The sequence below is a fragment of the Tamandua tetradactyla genome, chromosome 11, assembly GCF_023851605.1.
Source record: "Tamandua tetradactyla isolate mTamTet1 chromosome 11, mTamTet1.pri, whole genome shotgun sequence".
Lineage (NCBI taxonomy): Eukaryota > Metazoa > Chordata > Mammalia > Pilosa > Myrmecophagidae > Tamandua > Tamandua tetradactyla.
The window spans coordinates 89,957,602-89,974,862 of NC_135337.1; the positions used below are offsets into that span (position 1 = coordinate 89,957,602).

Here is a 17,261-nt window from a genome sequence, read left to right on the forward strand (position 1 = left end):
TTAGATTGTCACTCATTGCAGAAGACACTCCCCTTAGCTGATTGCAAATGCAATCAGCTCTGGATGCAACCAATATGGTCATAATTTAAGTCCTTGAAATGTTCTCACAGCAACAGACAGGCCAGTGCTTGCCCGACCATACGACTGGGCACCACCACCTGGCCAAGTTGACACATAAACCTGACCACCACAACGTCCAAACCAGGGTACACAATTCAATCCACCTCACCCACAGCCTTGACCTGATCAGCATCCTAAAAGTTCTGATAACCAGGCTGGCTACATTACTCCCATGCCCTCAATGAGCGCACAGACCCAGGTCTCTATAACAATCTGCCAGAGTCATCACCACCACAAAACAGGAGCCCAGGACCTGAATGGTCAGGGACTGACAGCCCCTGACCTGGCTGGAAATATGATGCTTCAGCCCTACCCCCTGCTTTAGGTTTCTGGCGGGATGAGCCCCCTCACTGTCATTTCAGGGATTTTGCTTCTTTGATTTTTGACTGGGAACTCAGTGAGAGCAGTAGTGGTGCCCGTTCACTCGCTCAGCCGCCATATCCTCGGTGCGATCTCCTCATTTGTCCAGTCCTCTCTTAGGCGCACCAACAACTCTTGCCACCTCCTTTAGCGTAGGTGTCTCGGAAGTTCTAACCCCTTGTCTAGCTGGGATAAGGAACTAACCGGAAGCGAGCGGTAGGGCGGGGCATAAGGGCGGGCCCTTCCGGAAGACCAGTGAGCGCACTTTCCGCGGTAGGAGGCGGTCTTTCCGGGCACGCCTGCGCATGCGCCTGCGCACGACCGCGAACTTGGATTTCCGGCGGGACAGCGGACGTTCAGGTAGCGCTTCCTCGTGGCATACAGGAGCTGCGCGAGGGGCGATAGTTTAGCGCTTGAGGTGGTAAAAAATACAGTAAACTGTATTTGTTAAAGGACTGGGGGTCTGAGGGAGATGGAGGACGGGGTGCAGGGGGAGGGCTCTGTGGGCTCAGCCAGGCGCTGTGGGGAAGGTGGGGGGCTGCTGGCCATCTTTTGGCCCCGGGCATGGACGCTCATGTCCGGCCGCTGCCTCAGGCCTCAGTGTTGGAGAGCGGAGGTGGACGATGGCGGAACCTGGGCGACGGGTGGTCTCCGCGGACCGGGGGGCGCGGCGTTCTCTCTCTGCAGTGGAATTCGTGTAGGAATTTTAGGACTGCGCGTGGCTCAAGACAGGTCCCGGAGAAACAAGATTGAATGCACAGAGATTAGGATTCCCCTAGGAGGTTTCATTTTGGATTTCTGGGAAATTAGCTTTTGTTTCAGAACCACAACATTCTAAGATCTTTGATCCCAGTAACCTGGGGGTCAATGCAAGGCTCATTCCACGTGCCCTCTAAGCTTTCTCAGGCTATGCGACTGCAGTGAGAGTAGGTGTGAGCCTGTAGGGTGTTTCCTATCTTAAGTATAGGTTCCAAGAAAGGTTGACACGTCCCGAAAAATTGACCTTAAGGTGAGTTTTAGCTTTCTCTTAGTTCTAACAGGGTTTTTTTTCCTTTGTTTCCTGTTACTTTTTTGATTTACAAATAGGAAAATTCATTCCTTTCAGTGCAGTTTTAGGAATTCTCATAAAATTCCAAAAACTGTACACCATAATCAAAATACAAAGGGATCCATCCCTCCTACAAAAATCACTCTCACATTGCCCATTTGAATTAATCCCTCACCCTATCCTTAACTTCTAGCAGCTACTGCTGCTTTAAATCCGTTTTTTTCCTTTACCAGAATGTTGTGTGAATGAAATCATAGGGTGTGGTCTTTTGAATCCTGTTTGTAAATTTTGACCTATTTGTAAAGCTGAATAATTATATGTGCCCTCCAGTGTTGTTCTAGGTTTTAGGATTTTCACAGTGCTCGCTACAGGTCATGGTGCATATTGACCTCCAAAACTGAGAGATTTTATTATTAGTATAAATCGTGTGAGCTCTGGCTAGAATCTGTGCTCCCTGGGGTTAATTTTCTTCATCTGTACGCTGGGAGGAATGCAGGGAGGAGGGAACAAGTGAGAGAATTGTGATTTTCAAACACATTATTCTCAACTGTGCTATATAAATGGTAAGTTAATATTGAAAAACAAATATTGGGCCTCATTTGTTCTTTAATTAAGCAGAAATCTATTTCATTTTTTATTCCTCTTTCCTAACATGTGCTGGAAGTCTAAGCATGTAGAAGTCAGACCTATGAAAGGGAAAACAGGCCCCTTCCTGGGCTGTAAACAAAAATTTCCACCTTCTCTTATAAAAAGGTATTGATGTTTTTGTTCTAAAAACATACATTCTTTTCTACTAAATGGGGATGTTACTCAAATTGATACCCACTGGTTGCAGCTCATTTCACTTATCCCTTGGATAATTTCCTTCTCACTATTCAGGGTAACTTTTGCTACTACCTGGAGACCACAGTGGTTTTACACAGCTCTCCCTGTGCTTGTAGGAAATGGCGCTCTGTGGGACAATTGTGAACCCTTCTTCATACTAGAGGGAAATCTAGGTGTTCTCTGGTACAAACTGTGTCAGTCTGTAGGAATAGCAAGATGATAATGTGAAACATTGTCAATTTTCAATCTTTTGTAAGAACTGTAAAAACAACCACACCCTGAGGCCCAAAGCAATTGCAAACCTCATTTCACATATTTATGTCCAAACTCGTAAACACACATCACATGCCCTAGAGCTTTTCATCACTGGGAAAATGAAGAGCTACTATGAGTACACCTTTACTATAATGGTGAAACATTGCTCTGTAAACTCCATGAAAGTAGGACTGTGTGGGTATTGCTCCCCACCATTTGCAAGTACCCCTGAGCAGTTCTTTTTTTTTTTTTTTAATTTTTTATTAATTAAAAAAAATTACAAGAAACAAACATTCCCAACACATACACTCAGCAATTCACAATATCATCACATAGTTGCATATTCATCATCATGATCATTTCCCAGAATATTAGCATCAATTCAGAAAAAGAAATAAAAAGACAACAGAAAAATATAACAAAAAAAAAATTTTTACAGGCCATACCCCTTACTGATCCCTTTCATTAATCACTAGCATTTTGAACTAAATCTATTTTAACATTTGTTCCCCCTATTATTTATTTTTATTCCATATGTTCCTCTCATCTGTTGACAAGGTAGATAAAAGGAGCATCAGATGCAAGGTTTTCACAATCACACAGTCACATTGTGAAAGCTATATCATTATACAATCGTCATCAAGAAACATGGCTACTGGAACACAGCTCTACATTTTCAGGCAGTTCCCTCCAGCCTCTCCATTACATCTTGGATAACAAGGTGATATCTACTTAATGCATAAGAATAACCTCCAGGATAACCTCTCGACTCCGGAATCTCTCAGCCATTGACACTTTGTCTCATTTCACTCTTCCCCCTTTTGGTCAAGAAGGTTTTCTCAATCCCTTGATGCTGGGTCTCAGCTCATTCTAGAGTTTTTCTCAATCCTCTGATGCTGAATCTCAGCTCATTCTGGGATTTCTGTCCCATGCTGCCAGGAAGATCCACACCCCTGGTAGTCATGTCCCATGTAGGCAGGGGGAGGGTGGTGAGTCTGCTTGCTATGTTGGCTGGAGAGAGAGGCCACATCTGAGCAACAAAAGAGGTTCTCTTGAGGGTGACTCTTAGGCTTAATTTTAAGTAGGCTTGATTTATCCCCTGTGGGGTTAAGTTTCATATGAACAAACCCCAAGACTGGGGGCTCAGCCTACAGCTTTGGTTGTCCACACTACTTGTGAGAATATCAAAAATCCAACTTGGGGAAGTTGAGTTTTCCCCCCGTTCTCACCATTCCCCGAAGGGGACTTTGCAAATACTTTTCCACTCACTGATCAAATCACTCTGGGATTCATCAGGGCATCACCTGGACAACCAACAAAATCTCATTCCTATACAAAGTTCCATGTACTTAAGGTGTTCAATCAACCATCTACATAAATTATATTAGGAGATGCACTAGTCAAAGTATAGATTTGTACCAAATAAACATTTTTTGCTTTAGTCTCACACATTAGTTGAAATTTTAAAATATTAAGTACCATCTGTTTTCAGCACACTGCAGTAATGACAGTCTTTTGTTCTTCTTCATGCAAAAACATTTTTTAACTTTGTACATTTAGTCACTATCACTATACACTCTAGGCATTCCTAGATTACACCATCTCAATCTTTATCGTCTATCTTTCTTTGTGATTTCATTTATGCCCCAACCCTCCTCCCTCTATCATTCTCATATGCAGCTTCATTCAGTGTTTTAACATAATTGTATTACAGTTAGGTAATATTGTGCTGTCCATTTCTGAGTTTTTATATTCAGTCCTGTTGCACAATCTGTATCCCTTCAGCTCCAATTACCCAATATCTTACCCTATTTCTATCTCCTGATGATCTCTGTTACCAAGGAAATATTCCAAGTTTATTCACTAAGGTCAGTTCATATCAGTGAGACCATACAGTATTTGTCCTTTTGTTTCTGGCTAATCACACTCAGTATAATGTCCTTAAGGTCTATTCATGTTGTTACATACTTCATAACTTTATTCTGTCTTACAGCTGCATAATATTCCATCTTATGTAAATGTCACAGTTTGTTTAGCCAAGTGTCTGTTGATGGACATTTTGGCTGTTTCCATCTCTTGGTAATTGTTAATAATGCTGCTATAAACATTGGTGTGTAAATGTCCATTTGTGTCTTTTGCCTCATGTCCTTTGAGTAGAGACAGCATATAGATGGGTCCTGTTTTTTAATCCATTCTGCCAGACTATGTCTTTTGATTGGAGAGTTTAATCCATTAACATTCAGTGTTATTGCTGCATGGGTAGTACTTTCTTCTACTATTTTGCCTTCTGGATTTTATATGTCATATCTAATTTTCCTTCTTTTTACCTTTACTCATAGTCTTCCTTTCTAACTCTTCTCCACACCTCTCTCTTCTGTCTTCATATCTGTCTCTAGTGTTCCCTTTAGTATTTTTTGCAGAGCTGGTCTCTTGGTCACCAATTCTCTCAGTGATTTTTTGTCTGAAAATGTTTTAATTTCTCCCTCATTTTTGAAGGACAATTTTTCTGGATATAGAATTCTTGGCTGGCAGTTTTTCTCTTTGAATAATTTAAATATATCATCCCACTGTCTTCTCACCTCCATGGTTTCTGCTGAGAGATCTGTGCATAACCTTATTGGGCTTCCCTTGTATGTTATGGATTGCTTTTCTCTTGCTGCTTTCAAGATCCTCTCTTTCTCTTTGACCTCTGACATTCTGATTATTAAATGTCTTGGAGTATGTCTATGTGGATCTGTTCTCTTTGGGGTACGCTGCACTTCTTGGATCTTTAATTCTAAGTCTTTCATAAGAGTTGGGAAATTTTCAGTGATAATTTCCTCCATTAGTTTTTCTTCTCCTTTTCCCTTCTCTTCTCCTTCTGGGACACCCACAACACGTATATTCATGCGCTTCATATTGTCTTTCAATTCCCTGAGTCCCTCCTCATATGTTTCCATTTTTTTCCTATAGTTTCTGTTTCTTTTCAGATTTCAGATGTTCTGTCTCTCGAAATCTACCATTGTAGGTTTCCATTGTTTTTTTCATCTCTTCTACTGTCTTTCATTTCCATAAGTTCTGTGATTTGTTTTTTCAGACTTTGTTTCTTCTTTTTGTTCTTTCCTTGCCTTCTTTATATCCACCCTCAGTTCATTGATTTGGCTTTTGATGAGGTTTTCCATGTCTGTTCGTACATTCTGAATTAATTGTTTCAGCTCCTGTATGTCTTTTGAATTGTGGGTGTGTTCCTTTGACTGGGCCATATCTTCAGTTTTCCTAGTATGATTTGTTATTTTTTGCTGGCATCTAGGCATTTAATTACCTTGATTAGTTTATTCTGGAGATTGCTTTCACTTCTTTCACCTAGGGTTTTCTTTCTGGATGAGTTTGTTGTCTATCTGTTCTTTGACTTTCAGTTCAGCTTTTTCTGGACCTCTAGCTTAGGTTTTGTTTAACAGAGGAGAATTTTTCAGTTCTTGTTTTCTTGTTTCTTGCCCTGCTTGTGTGGTGCCTTCCCCCCCCCCCCCACACACACTTAGGAGGGTCTACTTAGATATTATAGACCCCAGCCAGATTGTCCCAGACCAAACTGGCCTCCTATCAGGAGGACAGAGTCACCTGCATCGGTTTTCCCTGAGGGTGAGACCCAGTAGGTCGAAAGACTTTCCTGTGAAGTCTCTGGACTCTGTTTTTCTTATCCTGCCCAGTATGTGGCACTTGTCTGACTGCAGGTCCCAGCAGCATAAGATGATGTGGTATGTTTAACTTTGGCAGACTCTCCCTGCTGGGGGCATGGTGGAGACAGAGGAGAGGTTGTAGGCTGGTTTTAATGGCTTCAAATTAACAAGCCTTGGTGTCTGAATTCCTTGAGGGAGGGATTCCACCTGAGTTGGGCTTCACCCCTCCCCTGGGGAAGGCACAGGCTCCGGATAAGTCCCCAAAAGAGCTCACTTCTGCCTATGCCTGGGACAGTTGCAGCCTGAAAAGTCCTGCCATTGTATCCAGAGGCAGTCAAGCCTTTGTAGATACACAGCCACAAAACCTCTGTTTCCTTCTTTTTTCCCCCTTTTTCTGTCAGACCTGCCCCCTTGGCGCCGGGGTAAAAATGAGCAACCTCCGCTTTGATCAGGTTCACCTAAGCTGGGGGCCTATTTTTAGTAGTCAAAACTTGTTAATTAGTTCCATAATTGGCGTTTGATTGTGTTCAGTCCCTGCTGCTGCTGGTAAAGTCCTTTCCTTTCTCCTCTGGGAAGTGGCCTGTGGGGGAGGGGCACTGGCCTCGCAGCTTTGGGAACTCACGGTTCTGGGAGGTGCTCGCAGCCGGTCCAGCTGGTCCAGACTGGGGTACGCTGTGTGTCCGATCACTATAGTGGCTCTGGGAGCTGTTCTGTACTGTTTCTGGTTATTTAGTAGTTGTTCTGGAGGACGAACTAAAACGTGCACATTGTTAAGCTTCCATCTTGACCTGGAAGTGATGATGGTTCCCCCTGAGCAGTTCTTGATACAGCGCTGTCTACCGAAGTTGGTAGAAGTAAAAGTGAATTAATGATGACCTCCTCACTTAATGAGGCCCCTAATCTCCAGAAAAAAAATATACTACACTCTGTGCATTTCCTGATTTTCTTGTCATGTTTTATTTCCTCCAGTGCTGTTGTATCCATTTTATTACCTCTATCTTTACTTTTTTTTTTAACCAACTCTTGTTCCACAAAAATATAACCACTAGGACTGCAAATATATTTTTTTCCCAATGCCTGTAAACCTAGAGCCTAGAGTGCCTTGATTAATTTTCAGCCTAGTAAAGGTTTCAGCCTAGAGTTCCTGACATATGGGCAATGCTAAAAACGGTAGCCTCAAATCTCATGGTATCTCAGCAAGATGGACTTGGCTTGAAACCTGATCCTGGCTTTAACCTTGTTAGTTTTGTGATCTGTGGCACCCTACCTAAAATATAGTCTATAGTTGACTCTCAAATGAGACAGAAGAGTATCTGTGTTATAGTTTTCTAAGGATTAGCTTTTTGTGCTGATTGAGTTACTTTGTGGAGAACATTTAAAACTGCCCAATATGTAGTAACCAGTATTCCAACTTCTGCTCCATATGTAAAGACTTGAGATGTCACTCCTGGCCTAACAACAAACTGAAAAAAACAAAAAAGAACATTTTTCCTTAGATTCATCAGGGTATTGAAGTCACAAGCAAGCCACTGCCCTGCCGTTGAAAACAGAGCGGAGTTGGATACAGAGACTCCCAGTACTAGTTGGCAGGATGCAGTCATCCTTATTGCTACAACTTAGTAACCACCCTCTGTCACTACTAGTGTGTTCCCAGTGGTCTTTGGCAAGAGGGCACTGAGAAAACCATGATTTAAGCTTCTGCTATTGTGAGTGAATAAGATATTTTGTTAATGATAAAGCTTTAATTTGCCCCAAAGAAAAATACGTGAACTTATATGCACCTAGTAACAGTTACTCCCAATGTATAATGATTCATTTGGCAAAACTACAAAGTTGATCTGACAATCTATAATTGCAGTGGCATATTTTAACATGCCCTCCTACTTAATGAAAACAAAGACAATATTTGTAGTATACAACTTATTTTAAAACACAGTTAATGGGATATTTCTAAGAAACATCTACAGACACCTTTGACAAGAAAATGGATGGTTTTTAAACACCCATAATCAAACATAATTGAACAAATACTGATGGCGTACATTCAGCTCTAAGAGGAAATGCCCACAATTGGCCTGATAAGAGCAAAGTGCTTATTCTCACATAGAATGACTGAGTGAGCAGTCACTCCACAATGAAGTTGAGGAATGGACTCCTGTTATCTTTTTTCATTTTCTATTTTTTTTTGTGGCAGTATCATTGCAGCTGAAGTAGTCACTAGCAGTAGTAACAGCAAGGTGTGTATTATACAGATTAGACCTTATATAAGTACAATCTAGAGAAGAGGAGTCAGAGCATCAACCTGTAGCAGGACAGTCCTAACAAGCGGCCTGGTGGGTCAGGCCTTGCAGGAAACACCAAACAGCTGATGGATCTTTGCCGTGGAGCTTGTGGAGATGTCAGTGGAAGCCTACTTCTTTGAGAAAATGGAAATCAACTAGTTGGTATTGGTTTCGAGGAAACATTTGATTGGCAGGGCAAAGAAAGGAAAATAAGCTGGAAGATGGTGTCCACAAAGTACCTATATATTTGTCTCCCTGTATGGTAGCTCCAAAAGTTTCAGGAATGACTTCTTCCCTTCTGATTCCCAAATCTCCTGCACAGTACACTATTAGGGAAGTCTAACATAGACTCATAAAGGAAAGGTATTCTGAAAAATGTAGTTGTCAGCATTTCACACAGTGATGTTACACAATCCAGGAGAGCCATCTCCAACTCTAGATTTTAGTGTCAGATCACACATCTCACTTTTTAATTCAGAGTCTATCTTCTGTATCCCAGCAGTTGTAAGGACAAAGAGGAAATGGCAAAGATGAAAACATCAATTTAAGTAAGACCACACTGTGTGAAAAACCTTGCATATCTTAAATTTCTCACAATATTTATTAGCAAGGAAAAAGACTCTTCTGCCCCCCCCAATAAACATTTTTCTCAGAAGGAATATATATATGTGTATGTATATATATGTATAAAATGTGTAAGTGACATCCATTACCTGTCACGTGCAAGATCTATAATGGCCCCTTATTAAAGAATACTGAAAAATCTATATAAAAATTAAACCTATTTGTATATTAAAAATATACTTCAAATCACCCATGTATCCAACAGACTTCAAAATGGGAAGATAAAAGTTTTATTAATTGAATTACAAGGAAAATCCATTACCTAACAAAAGTTTATGCACTCTTGTTGAAAGTACTTTCAGAACTATTACTCATCTCAGTGTTTATCTGAGAAAGAACTGGAGAGTCATAGTCTGCAGATCCACTTAAACAATTAGATACTCAAAAAAAAAATTTATAACTCATATAGACTTTGCTCATGGTGTGTATTTTCTGGACCATACACTTGAATTACTTTGCATCAGGTTTTCTCACATAACTTACATTTATAGCATGTCTTTCCAGTGTGAGTTCTCATATAACTTTGAAAGGATTTTTTAAATGCAAAGCTGTTCCACATTATCATACTTAATAGGGTTTCTATCCAGTGTGCATTCTCACATGTTTTTGTAAAGATGAAGGCCAAATGAAGGCTTTCCCACAATGTTTACATTCATAGGGTTTCTCTCCTGTGTGAGTTCTCACATGACATTGGAAGGATTTAGAATAACAGAATGCTTTCCCACATTTTTCACATTTATAAAGTTTCTCTGCAGTGTGAGTGCTTTCATGTCTTCGAAAAGAAGTGGGACAACTAAGTGCTTTACCACATTGTTTACATTCATAGAGTTTCTCTCCAGTGTGCGTTCTCACATGTCCTTGAAATGATTCAAGCCAACTGAAGGCCTTCCCACAATACTTACATTCATAGGGTTTCTTTCCAGTGTGAGTTCTTTCATGTATTCGAAAAGACTGAGGATAACTGAAGGCTTTCCCGCATTGTTTACATTCATAAGGTTTCTCCCCAGTGTGTGTCCTTTCATGTCTCGGAATAGAACTGGGACAACTAAATGCTTTACCACACTGTTTACATTTATAGGGTTTCTCTCCAGTGTGTCTTATCATATGCCTTTGAAATTTTGAGAGACAAATGAAGTCTTTCCCACATTCCTTACATTCATAAGGTTTTTCTTCAGCATGATTTCTTTCAGGTCTTTGAAAAAATTGGGGGTAACTAAAGATTTCCCCACACTTTTTATATTCATAGGGTTTGCTTCCACATTCCTGATAGTCATAAGGTTTTTGTCCAGTGTGAGATCTCATATGTCCCAGAAGGGATGAATGATTCATGAAGATTTTTCCACATTCACTACATCCATATGGTTTTATTCCAGTAGGTCTCTTGTACAGATTGAGATTTTGGATCTGGCTGAAGGTTTCTTCATACTGAATACCTTCATTACTTTCATAGAGTCCCTCCACCAGATGATTACTGTTAAAAATGAGCATATTTTTGTTTTTTATTAATGATTTCATATTTAGTAATATGTATTAAAATGACATATTTACCATTTTCAGTGAAAGCACAGGTTTTCTCCCCTGTCTGTAAACTGTGTGAAAGTTGAATAAGTGAATGCTCTGGAAGAGAGCTCAACTGCAGCCATTACTAACACAGTGTTTTTTATGTGTGGTATTTGCAACTGAATTAGGTTTCATTCAAACACTGAATATACCACATTTAAGGAAACATTTTTTGTAAAAATTCTCTGAGAATGAACAAAGTCAAAGCTGTGCTTATGTATTTTGTTTATTTGATTTTTTTTTGGTATGCTGTGCAGTGGGGTCACACTTCATTGTTTTCGGCTGTGACTATCCCATTATCGCAGCAACATCTGTTGAATGTTTTTTTTTGGGGGGGGGGCAGGGGCCAGGAATCGAATCTGGGTCTCCTGAATGGCAGGTGAGAACTGTACCACTGAACTACCTGTGCACCCTTATTTGATTTTTTAAAAATTTCATGACATACTATAATTCTTATCTTGGAATACTTTCTCTTGTGAGCATAACTCACCTCCGATTTCTCCCCTGGTATCTGTGCTGATCTTCAATTCTATGGACATCCATATTTTTTCCTAAAATGCAAACCCAGGAATCATTTTCTGCAAACCTTGCTATTTTCTGTTCTTTGGGTATGTTTTTCCCAAAAATATCCACATGAGAAACCGATCTATTGGCTTGCAATTCAGTTTCATCATCTGAAACAAAACATGCATAAATCTTATAAGGAAGAAGACACCTGAAGCAAAGAAAGATGGTAAGAAATGTTTTAGCTGTTAACTCTTTCAATAACTGACCCTAAAGGTAAAAACGTAAGCCAATTTAATAAAAGCAGTAAATCACAAGGGTTAAACAAGAAGCTTCCTCATATCCTCAAATGGCCTATGAAGTCTTTATGTATACCAGTGAAACTCAAAGAACTTCAAGTATTTTAATGAAGACAAAAGTCCATTGTCACGGAAAAATTATTAGATGCTAGATCTGTGAGGGCTGTGACCACACTTGTTTTATTTATCAGTTTATTCCCTTTCTACATTTCAAATCTAACAGCACTGATGAAGAAATACTTGTTCTCTAAATGACTTAGTGGAGTAATGACATCATCCTTACCTACTGAGGCCAGGTTCCTGAAGGTTTCCAGCATCACATCCCTGTAGAGGTTCCTCTGAGAAGAATCTAACAAAGCCCACTCCTCTAGAGAGAAGACCACAGCCACATCCTCAAAGGTCACTGTGTCCTAAAACAACCCAGATAAGTGTGCAGAAGGTTGGGTGAGACTGACAGCATGAGAACTATACTCAACTGAGAATGTTCAGGTAAGTTTCTGTGGACTCCCAAAATTTACTCTTTGACTTGTCTGTTAGAACCCTTAGTGTCTACATTTACTTCCTCATAAATTTAACAGCACCAATAACTAATCTGTACATTTTTTTTGTTATCACTTCAAGCCCTATTGTTTTCTAATAGCAGGGTCCAGAGCACCTTGGAGAATGAGAAATGCTATATACATGAAACAAATACTCCATTTTGAGACCTTCGGTTTCTTGTTAGAAAAACTCTTTGCTCTTCTTATTAACCATCACATCACTCACACTATATGAAGCAGAGGGTCAAAGTTTTCGTGAATAAACATATATTGAAGACCTAGGACTTTTCACTTCACCAAACCTGAGAACACAAGAGGTTCTGTGGAAACCCAACTTGCCCTTAAAAGAAGTCCTAATATGTGTGGCAACACGGGCGAACCTTGAAGACATCATGTTTAGTGAAATAAGCCAGAAACAGAAATCGTGTAATCTCACCAATATGAAATAATTAAAATAAGAAAATTCATAGAGTCAAAACTAGAATACAGATTCCCAGGGGCCAGGGTGGTGGTAGGGAAAGGGGAATTAATTGTTAATGGCGCAGATTCTGTTTGAGGTGGTGGACGAGTTTTGGTAATGGATAGTGGTGCTGGTAGCACAACATTGTGAATGTAATTAACAACACTGAATTGTATATCTGAATGGAGTAAAAGGGGAAATTTTAGGTGGTCTACATGTTGGTAGAACAAAAATTCAAAACAACAGCCATAGGACTGAACCCTAACCATGGACTGTAGTTAATAGTATAGGATTTCCGGAATTGTAACAAAGGTACCACAGTAATGCAAAGTGTTAAAAATGAGGGTGGGTGTGCTGGTTTGAATCTGTTGTGCCCCCAGAAAAGCCAAGTTCCCCATTCAATATTGCTCAGTGGGAGGTTTTTGTTTCCATGGAGATATGACCCACCCAATTGTGGGTGGTAACTTTTGATCCATGGAAGTGTGTCTCTACCCATTCAAGGTGCCCTTTAAATAGGGAACCATTTTGGAAAAAGCTTAAGAGTGGTGAGAGCCCAAGCAGCCAGAGACCTTTGGAGATGAAGAAGGAAAACGTCCCTGGGGGAGTTTCATGAAACAAGAAGCCCCAAGAGAAAGTTAGCAGACTTTGTCACATGCCCTTCCAGCTGAGAGAGAAATCCTGAACTTCATCAGCCATTCTTGAATGAAGATAACCTCTTGTTGGTGCTTTAATTTTGATATTTTCATGGCCTTAGAACTGTAAACCTGCAACTTAATAAATTCCCCTTTTTAAAAACCGTTTTGTTTGTGGTATATCACATTCTGGCAGCTTGCAAGCAGAACAGTGGGTGTATGGTACTCTATATTTTCTGCATCATCCTTCTATAAACATGCAACTTCTCTAATAATAATAAATAAAAAGAATACAAGCCCTATGTGTGTATTTGACATAGTCAGGGACTAAGAGGGACATGTGTGTGTCTATTTGCGGGGCAGAGAAAGAAAAACAGTAAAATAATTGTTTCGCATAGCATAGAAGAAATTTGATACCTGAATTGGTTAAAAAAAATACATATATACACAGTTGGATAGCTATATATCACGATATATATTGGCAGAGAGATAAACAAACCGATGGAAAGGAGAGGAATCTTACATGCATGCCCATGTAGACAGAAATTTGATTAATAACAGCAAGCGTTGCAGATTGGTAGAAATGATCTTGACTTTAATACACGAGAGGAGATATACTGTTACCTAAATGGGGGGGATGCACTGTGTTTCCATCTATTCAGTGGACAGTAATTAACTTATTGTAGCTTTATATGCGAGACAAAAACTAGAACACTTTCAGAAGCTAAAGGGAAATGTTTTTATGACATAAGAGTAGGGAGAAGTTTTTCTTGTAAGAAAAAAAAAGTAAGGTACAAAGGAAGAGACTGACAAGTTCAACTATATTAAAATTAAACAAGTGAATGCCCTCCCCACTACATGGGACATGACTTGCAGGGGTGTAAATCTTCCTGGCAATATGGGACAGGACTCCTGGGATGAACTGGGACCCAAGATCATGGGATTGGAAAAGCCTTCTTGACCAAAAGGGAAAAGAGAGAAGTGAGACAAAATTAAGTTTCAGTGGCTGAGAGATTTCAGAGTTGAGAAGTTATCCTGGAGGTTATTCTTATACATTATATAGATATTCCTTTTTAGTTTATGGTGTATTGGAATAGTTAGAGGGAAATACCTAAAACTGTTGAGCTGTATTCCAGTAGCCTTGATTCTTGAAGATGATCGAATAACTATACAGCTTTTACAATATGACCATGTCATTGTGAAAACCTTGTGTCTGACTCAATTTTTTGAGGCCTCCTTTTTACAAGGCTCCATGAACTGTTGAAAGGTAGAAACTGTTACATGCTTAAATATCCATAATAAAAACTAACGCTGAGAAAAACAAACAAAAAACCTTGTGTCTGATAACTGATTTTATCCAGGGTATGGACAGATGAGTAAAAAAATAAGGATAAAAAATAACAGGGGGGATAAGGGGTAAAAAAAAAAATGAGGTAGTTTGAAATACTAGTGGTTAATGAGAGGGAGGGGTAAGGTGTATGGGATATATGAGTTTTTTCTTTTTATTTCTTTTTCTGGAGTGATGCAAATGTTCTAAAAATGATCCTGGTGATGAGTGCACAACTATATGATGATATTGTGAGCCACAGGTTGTATAGGTGGACTATATGTGTGTGAAGATTTCTCAATAAAAATATTTTTTAAAAGCAGTATAAAAATGGTATTCAGAAAAACGGAGATAACCACAAAAAAAATATCTAAGAAAAACATGACTCCTTGGAGAAAGGAAATCAGGGGTAGGCAGAGAGAAAGCAGAAGACTGCTGTTTTTTCACTACTAGCGTAATGGTATTATTTGATTCTTTGACCAATTTATATGCATTTAGCAGATATATTAGAATGTCACATTATGTGACTAAAACTTAAAACACACACAAAAAACAAGCCATGTTCACACAGAAACCTGTGCATTAATATTTACAGCAGCACTGTAAATAATTTGTCAAAAACTGGAAGCAACCAAGATGTCTTTCAATAGATGAATGGATTTGCAGGGTCACATGAAAACACTGATTTATTGTTTGAGAACTGGCACACAGTTTTCCTAAAAAGGCGCACCATTTCTCTCCAACCCCACCTGCATGTGCTCTCCAGCGACCCAGTGCTTGGTGGCTTCTCCCAGCATGAAAGCTCCTTCAGTGGTGGAAGAAAGCAGGCTCAGAGTCCTGCAGAGGGGAGGCTCCCCAGGGAGAAACACCTGGCTTACATTTACCTCTCTTTGCAGGCTCAAGGTAGCTCTCAGCTTGGTGTCACTGGCCACAGTTTGCCCCCCCCCCCAAAAAAAAAAAACTATTCACTGTCTTTAGACTGCCGTTAAGATTGCCATTAATATTTTAAATGAAATAAATCCTGTGTCTGCAGAGCAGGAAAATCCCTGTTTATACATAAAGGAGTAAAGAAAATTGAAGGCTTTTTTTTTTTTCTCAGAAAGTAAAGATGTCATGTTGTCACAGTAATGGTTCTGTAAGCAATTAATATCAGAATACTTCAAGGTGTTGCAAGTCTCATTTCATGGGATTTAGCTTTGATCTATGAAGTCCAGAAAACAACAGAATTATCCAATGACACATTCTCCATCTTGCACAGAAGAGGACCTAATATTTTGGTGAATATCTGTACTTCAATTTATTTAAATGTTATTTAACAACAATATTTTTTGTTGTTGTTTTTGTAAGTTGTGTTCATTTTTTCCTGTACATATAATGGAACAGAGATTTGGTCTTTCTCTAAAATTCTCCTGGGCAGTGATCACAAGATTAATCCCCCGAATTCTATTTATCATCACCCAGAAAAAAAAGAACAGACCTGAGAACTACATACGCACCAGGGAGGAAAAAAGCTAAGAATTTTTAACAAATGGAATGTAATAGTGCAATATATACATATATTTTTTTTTTCCTGTTTTTTCCCCCCCTGCAATTCTTTTTCTTGACACCTTGGAAATATTTTACCTTTCAAACTTAATCAAATCTCTTTTATAACTACTGGAAAACTGAGGCTCACCTCCGTGAATAAATCTTTTCAAAGTGACAAACCCAGGGATAGTGCTGAACTGGGACTGTGTTGACAGGGCAAACGAAGCAATAAAGTTTCCAAAGAGAAACCTCAACCCAAAGAGTCCCATGGGCTGTCTGTGCTCAGGGAGATACAGGCAGAGGAAGCACAAGGATTTTATACAGCAAGGTTTCAAGCAGTTATTCTCTACTTTCCTCTGACGTGAAATGTTTACAGACAACACATCCTTAAAAAGGTTCATGCATTGCTCTGTTAAAAAAAAAATCATAATTAGGGGTGCACGGGTAATTCAGTGGCAGAATCTCGCCGGCCATGGGGGAGACCCGGGTTCAATTCCCGACCCATGCAACCACCCGAAAAAAGAACAACAAAAAAATCATAATTAAAATACTGCAGCTGTTTGTAATGTAGGGAGTTCAGAGATAATAAAGATGATATGAACTGGAGGAAGGAAATAGGCCTTTAGGGGGGATTTGAGGAATGTAATGCCAACACTGGGAGAGGCTAGACTGGGGGGGCCAGGGTCTCCGGGGAGAAAGGGGGCTGGGGACCCCACCCACCGCCCTGCGCGCTGGCTCTCTGCCGGTCCTGGGGGCGCCTCCCAGGCGCGAACCCCAAGGGCCGAGGGGGACCCTCCCCTGAGGACCCCCGCGCCCACCCTCGAGCCCCGGAAGACGGGGGCGCGGCGGCGCTGAGGGGCCCAGGGAGGGCTGCAGGCGGGGGCGGCGCGCGGGGACCGGACAGGACGCCCGGGGTCTCGGCTGCCGGCCCGGCCCTACCCTGCGCGCCGAGGCGGCTGAAGCCCGAGCGCCTTCTGCGGGCCCCGACACCCCGGCCTCGAGGGCGGAGGCGACCCGGGGTCCCGCGCCCCCAGCCGGCGCCGGCCGCATCCCAGCCGCGCCCTCTGCAACCCCAGGCCCCGGACTCCGGCCCCGGGCACTCACCATTTCCGCCTCCCGAGGGCTCCGCGGCCCGGGCAGGGGACAGGGCGCCGGGGACGCAGGCAGGGCCTCCCGGGGCCGCTCGGGGAGGGCAAGACGCTGTGGCCACCACGGCGGGGACAGCCAGTGCCGTCCACCAGGT

General features: G+C 41.0%; 1 protein-coding gene and 1 long non-coding RNA gene across 2 annotated transcripts; one reads left to right on the forward strand and one right to left on the reverse strand.

The window, feature by feature from the left end:
• Positions 1-779: 779 nt before the first annotated feature.
• Positions 780-13,348, forward strand: LOC143650667 (uncharacterized). Its single transcript, XR_013159634.1, has 3 exons — positions 780-840; positions 11,757-12,022; positions 12,155-13,348. It is a non-coding gene; the product is annotated as an uncharacterized LOC143650667 (long non-coding RNA).
• On the reverse strand, positions 2,852-17,253 carry LOC143650661 (uncharacterized). The gene is made up of 4 exons (XM_077121714.1): positions 17,123-17,253; positions 11,817-11,943; positions 11,221-11,404; positions 2,852-10,641 (listed from the first exon to the last, which is right to left on the reverse strand). Exons 1-4 carry the CDS (start codon positions 17,123-17,125, stop codon positions 9,750-9,752), a joined length of 1,206 nt encoding a protein of 401 aa, XP_076977829.1. The 5' UTR covers positions 17,126-17,253; the 3' UTR covers positions 2,852-9,749.
• Positions 17,254-17,261: the final 8 nt, after the last annotated feature.

What these genes read in the sequence shown, in the direction of transcription:
- LOC143650661 (XM_077121714.1), bottom strand. An exon ending in CAGGAACCTGGCCTCAGTAG is followed by an intron (nt 11,405 to 11,816) that starts GTAAGGATGATG and finishes GTTTTGTTTCAG; the next exon opens with ATGATGAAACTGAATTGCAA. An exon ending in TACCAGGGGAGAAATCGGAG is followed by an intron (nt 10,642 to 11,220) that starts GTGAGTTATGCT and finishes CATTTTTAACAG; the next exon opens with TAATCATCTGGTGGAGGGAC.